This window comes from Nycticebus coucang, chromosome 24, assembly GCF_027406575.1.
Source record: "Nycticebus coucang isolate mNycCou1 chromosome 24, mNycCou1.pri, whole genome shotgun sequence".
Lineage (NCBI taxonomy): Eukaryota > Metazoa > Chordata > Mammalia > Primates > Lorisidae > Nycticebus > Nycticebus coucang.
In genome coordinates, this window is record NC_069803.1 from 8,801,935 (window position 1) to 8,807,113 (window position 5,179).

A 5,179-nucleotide genomic window follows, 5' to 3' on the forward strand; every position below is an offset into this window, starting at 1 on the left:
CTGCCACCCTCGGTATATGGGGCCAGCACCCTACCGACTGAGCCACTGGCGCCGCCCTTTTTTTTTTTTTTTTTTTGAGACAGAGACTTACTCTGTTGCCCAGGTTAGAATGTGCCCTGGTATCAGCCTAGCTCACAGCAACCTCCTTCCTACACTTGGGCTCAAGTGATTCTCTTGCCTCAGCCTCCCAAGTAGCTGGGACTACAGGCACCTGCCACAACACCCAGCTATTTTTTTTTTTTTTTTTTTTTTTTTGTAGTTGTCGTTGTTTGGCAGGCCTGGGCTGGGCTCCAACTTGCCAGCTCTGGTGGATGTGGCTGGCCCTGTAACCACTGAGTGAAGGTGCCAAGCCAAATTAATGAGTTTTTTTTTTTTTTTTTGGAAAGTTGAACAGTTTATTATTTACAGCTATCACATGAAGTGAGGACAGAAAATGAGCAGGGGCAGGACGAGCTCGACTCAGTCGGTGATGATGAGTTCTTCTATCCTGCAGTCTTCATAGCTCCCATCAGGCAGGTAGCGGCGAATGATGATGGGGAGTTCCTTCATGGCAATAAGCAAAGGGTCTGTCTCCCCCTCCAGCTCTACCATCACAGGGGCATACATCGCGATCTGGAGAGCTCGGGTGCCCAGCATACGGGCTGGCTCATATTTGGTCATGTATGGTGTGGTGATTCGCTTCTGGTTGGCCTGCGGTCGCTCCCCAGAGGGCAGTATCTCCACGTTCTCCTGGCCCTCCTCCTCAGCGTTCTCCAAGTCATCTAGTCCTTCATCCTCCTCCACATCATCAAAGTCATCACCATCAAAATTGTCCTCGTTGTCTGACATGCCACCTTCGCCGCAGCAACACCGCCATAAGCTTCAGATCCGCGCGGACACCTCCAAACAGCCAAATTAATGAGTTTTAAGGTCAGTTTCTTATTTTTCTATGTGGTTATGCTAGTGACTCAGTATACATTTTATTTCTTTTCTTTTAGGAAATACTTCGTTATTTTCTTTTTAACAATAATTATATAAAACATTTATGTGATTCCAAAGTGTCACAACTATAAAACACTGTATAAAGTAGTATATACAGAGAAGTCTGGCTTGCACTATTTCCTTCACCCTGTTCTTTTCTGTTTTTTTTTTTTTTTGAGACAGAATCTCAAGCTGTTGCCCTGGGTAGAGTGCCATAGCGTCACAGCTCACAGCAACCTCCAACTCTTGGGCTTAAACAATTCTCTCGCCTCAGCCTCCTAGCTGGAACTACAGGCGCCTGTCACAATGCCTGGCTATTTTTTGGTTGTAGTTGTCACTGTTGTTTGGCAGGCCCTGGGCTGGATTCAAACCCGCCAGCTTTGGTGTATGTGGCTGGCATTCTAGACACTTGAGCTACAGATGCTGAGCCTACCCTGTTCTTTTCTTATATGTGACCTTTTTTTTTGAGACAAAGTCTCAAGCTGTCACAATGGGTAGAATGCTGTGGCATCATAGTTCACAGTAATCTCCAACTCTTGGGCTCAAGCGATCCTCTTGCTTCAGTTTTCTATTTTTTAATAAAGACGGGGTCTCACTTTTGCTCAGCCTTAATTTCTCTTTCTTTCCTTTCTTTCCTTACCTTTCTTTTCCTTCCCTCCCTCCCTTCCTTCCTCTTTCTTTTTTTGAACCCGTGAGCTCAAGCTATCCACCCACTTCAGCCTCCCAAAGCGCTAGGATTACAGGGGTGAGCCACCTCACCCAGCAAATGTGACTATTTTTATTAGCTTGCAATTTATACTCTCTTGCTTCTTATTTTTTTTTTTTTTTTTTATTTTTTTTGTAGAGACAGAGTCTCACTTTATGGCCCTCGGTAGAGTGCCGTGGCCTCACACAGCTCACAGCAACCTCCAACTCCTGGGCTTAAGCGATTCTCTTGCCTCAGCCTCCCAAGTAGCTGGGACTACAGGTGCCCGCCACAACGCCCGGCTATTTTTTGGTTGCAGTTTGGCCGGGGCCGGGTTTGAACCCGCCACCCTCGGTATATGGGGCTGGCGCCTTACCGACTGAGCCACAGGCGCCGCCCTGCTTCTTATTTAATATGTAAGCAAATGCACACATCATTATTTCTATTTTCTTTTTTTTTTTTTTAATACAAGTCCCTGGGGCTGGGGCCCAGGGCTTTGTGTTTTATTTTATTTTATTAGTTGTTTTTTTTTTTTTTTTTTTTTTGGCTGAGGATGGGTTTGAACCCACCACCTCTGGCATATGGGGCTGGCGCCCTACCCATTTGAACCACAGGCGCCACCCCATTATTTCTATTTTCCTATCTTTCTTATAAGAAGGGCAACGTATACATGGACTTTGCCCTGTTTAACAATACATCCTAGAGTTTCATGACAGTTGACAAAGATGGTCCTTTTTCCTCTGTACAGCTGCACAGAACTGTCCTGTGTAAATGTACGTGGCTTATTCAGATAGTCCTCTGTGGATGGACATGTGGGTTCAACATTCGTTGTATGACCAAATTGTGCCAGGCACTGGAGACAAAGACATGGTCTCTGGCTTCAGGAAATTCAGAGTGTGGAGGGGAGATCTCTGCAGTACAAGTACTCTCGTCACAAGCAAGTAAGAGCTCGAATCATCTTAGCACAAGGGGCACATAGAACAGGGAAGAAATGCTCACACACAGGAAGGACACAATAGCTGTCTATTGATTGGCATCTTGTTTCCACTAGGGCCTTTGTACAGGAGAGTCCACTTAGGAGCAAACCGTTATCAGTGGTTGAAATTACTTAGAAAATCATGAGTGCCACCAATTGGTCAGAGAAGGTAAGCCCAAAGGAAAGGCTGTAATGGCAAAATTCCCTTGGAAAGAGGAAATGTCAATAAACCCAACTGTGGTTTAACAATAAGAGCCAACACCTATATAGAACTTTCCACTGAGCAGGCCTTGTTTTAAGCAGTTTACATATATTTCTCATTACAATCCTAAGAGGTAACGACTATTACCACCCACATTTTTTTCCAATAAAAAAATAAAGGCACAGACTGGGCTCAGTAGCTCACACCTTTAATCCCAGTTAGGGAGGTTGAGGCTGTGGCTCAGGGTCGCTTGAGGCCAGGAGTTCAACACCAGCTTGGATAACATGGTGAGACTCCCTCTCAACATTTGAGCCCAAGAGTTCCAGACTGCAGTGAGCTATGATCATGCCTGGGTGACAGATTGATACACCTTGTCTCTAAGAAAGGAAAGAAGTGGGGTTGGGGGGAAGAATGGAAAAAAAAGGAAAGAGGAAAGAAGGAAGAGAGGGAAAGAAAAGAAAGACAGGTAAGGAAAGAAAGGAAAGAAAGAGAAATTAAGGCACTGAGAGATTACCGAACCTTCTCCAAGGTTACACAGCAAAAAAAAGAAAAAAGGTGGGCAGACAAGAAGACGTAGGAAATGCGCTAGCTGCAAGTAGTGTAACACAAGTGTGTGCCCTCTACAAGGTGGGAGGAAAGCACTGTACAGGTATGTCCTCCTGCACCATAACCACTTTCTCTGGACGACAGCAGATTCTCTACTCATCACCCCTTCCTGAATACCCCCTACACACACTAGATGGGAAGATCTTACAGGGCTTTCTCTGGACTCTTGGCGGCCTGGAGGTGGGAGGAATCCTGAAGCCTATAGGCCACCTTGCCGGATCCACTGCAAAGATTCAGCCAACGCTAGCACCAGCTTCCTCCTCACCCCAAGGGTCTCTCTCCAAGTAGTAGCCAAGCAGTCTCCCACATGACCCATGTCTCTGGTTGTTGTTGTTAATAGTATAGATGCATTTGTTACTTGTTATTCTTTTCTTAACCCATCTAATTGAAAAAGAAATAATTATAAAGTTGTGTTGATAGTCTCATATTAAGATGTGATTTGTAGGCACGGTCCCCATAGCACAGTGGTTACGGTGTCAGCCACATACAACAAGAATGGCGGATTCGAATCCAGCCCGGGCCTGCTAAACAACAATGGCAAGAACAACAACCAAAAAATAACCGGCGTTGTGGCAGGAGCCTGTAGTCCCAGCTACTTGGGAGGCTGAGGCAAAAGAATAGCTTAAGCCCAAGAGTTTGAGATTGCTGTGAGCTGTGATGCCCGGCATTCTACCGACGGTGACATAGTGGGACTCTGTCTTAAAAAAAAGATGTGATTTGTATGAAGTTAGGGGAAAGTGAAACTATATTGGTTTAAATTTTTGTGTTTATTATTTATATTTAGAAAGTTTCGGGGATACGAACGTTTTGGTTTACCAAATCTACTCCATGTCATGGTGGAAGCTATGACAGTCACAAGTTTCCAAGGATGGCCTGACGCAGTTATCAGCCCATGGGGAACCGAGGGCCCACCCAACGCAGTACTTTTCCAGAGGTAAGAAGAGACGCCAATGCACCTTGAGACTAATACAGGTATCACAGAACTGCTCCCAAATACTGCCCGCGGCTGTCCTGGGGACCGTGGCACTCACCCCAATGTTGGAACAACCTTTGCAGGACACCAACTTTTGATTCTTTCCCGAACCGTCGCGCTCAGAAATGAGTAAACATTTAATTACACAATAAGCCCAGCTCCCACATTCCAGCCAAAGCCAACATAAAGCTGGATCATTTCTTCCACAAAAATAAGCGTTCAACCATCTAAAGATATTACCTAAAAACAAGGACATACTTCCAAGCCAAAACCACGCGGCTCTACACATAACAGGTTAAGAAGATCCTCCAAGTTCATGTCAGACGGGTAATGTGCCGACGTCGTAACAAGATTTGTGGGAGGCACATCTCACGCATGCGCATGAAAACCCAATCATCACTCTTATGAACTACAAAAGGATCGGCAAAATACTCCTGTCAAGGAGCCTCAGGTCTGTGCCTCTAATTTTACAGAAAGGGTGACTAACATCGTCCATGTATATTCAGTCTTAATGTATACAGTCCTGGGCATTCAAAAACTTACAATGATATTCTGTGGTTCCCTCGTTTGTTAGCCAAAGAAAACAGAAACAAAATTAGAAAGCGGGTTATTCTATATGCAAATATATTCTCCCTGGCTCCACCTCTCCGCCTTTTTTTAAGAACCTGGATCTTTGTATAGCTTTACGACTATAAGTCGTGAAATGACGAGGCGTTGCGGCGATATTGGCGGAAGCTGACCGTGTGCTTTGCGGCAACACTTTAGTGGGATCCGGAT

The 5,179-nt window shown here is 45.2% G+C and overlaps 1 protein-coding gene and 1 non-coding gene across 2 annotated transcripts; both read right to left on the minus strand.

The window, feature by feature from the left end:
• Positions 1-369: 369 nt before the first annotated feature.
• On the minus strand, positions 370-4,485 carry LOC128576460 (DNA-directed RNA polymerases I, II, and III subunit RPABC2-like). The gene is made up of 2 exons (XM_053578627.1): positions 4,461-4,485; positions 370-879 (listed from the first exon to the last, which is right to left on the minus strand). Exon 2 carries the CDS (start codon positions 826-828, stop codon positions 460-462), a length of 369 nt encoding a protein of 122 aa, XP_053434602.1. The 5' UTR covers positions 829-879; positions 4,461-4,485; the 3' UTR covers positions 370-459.
• A 234-nt stretch (positions 4,486-4,719) lies between these two features.
• On the minus strand, positions 4,720-4,823 carry LOC128576604 (small nucleolar RNA U13). The gene has a single exon (XR_008377442.1). It is a non-coding gene; the product is annotated as a small nucleolar RNA U13 (small nucleolar RNA).
• Positions 4,824-5,179: the final 356 nt, after the last annotated feature.

What these genes read in the sequence shown, in the direction of transcription:
- LOC128576460 (XM_053578627.1), bottom strand. Translation starts at nt 828, where the DNA reads ATGTCAGACAACGAGGACAATTTTGATGGTGATGACTTTGATGATGTG.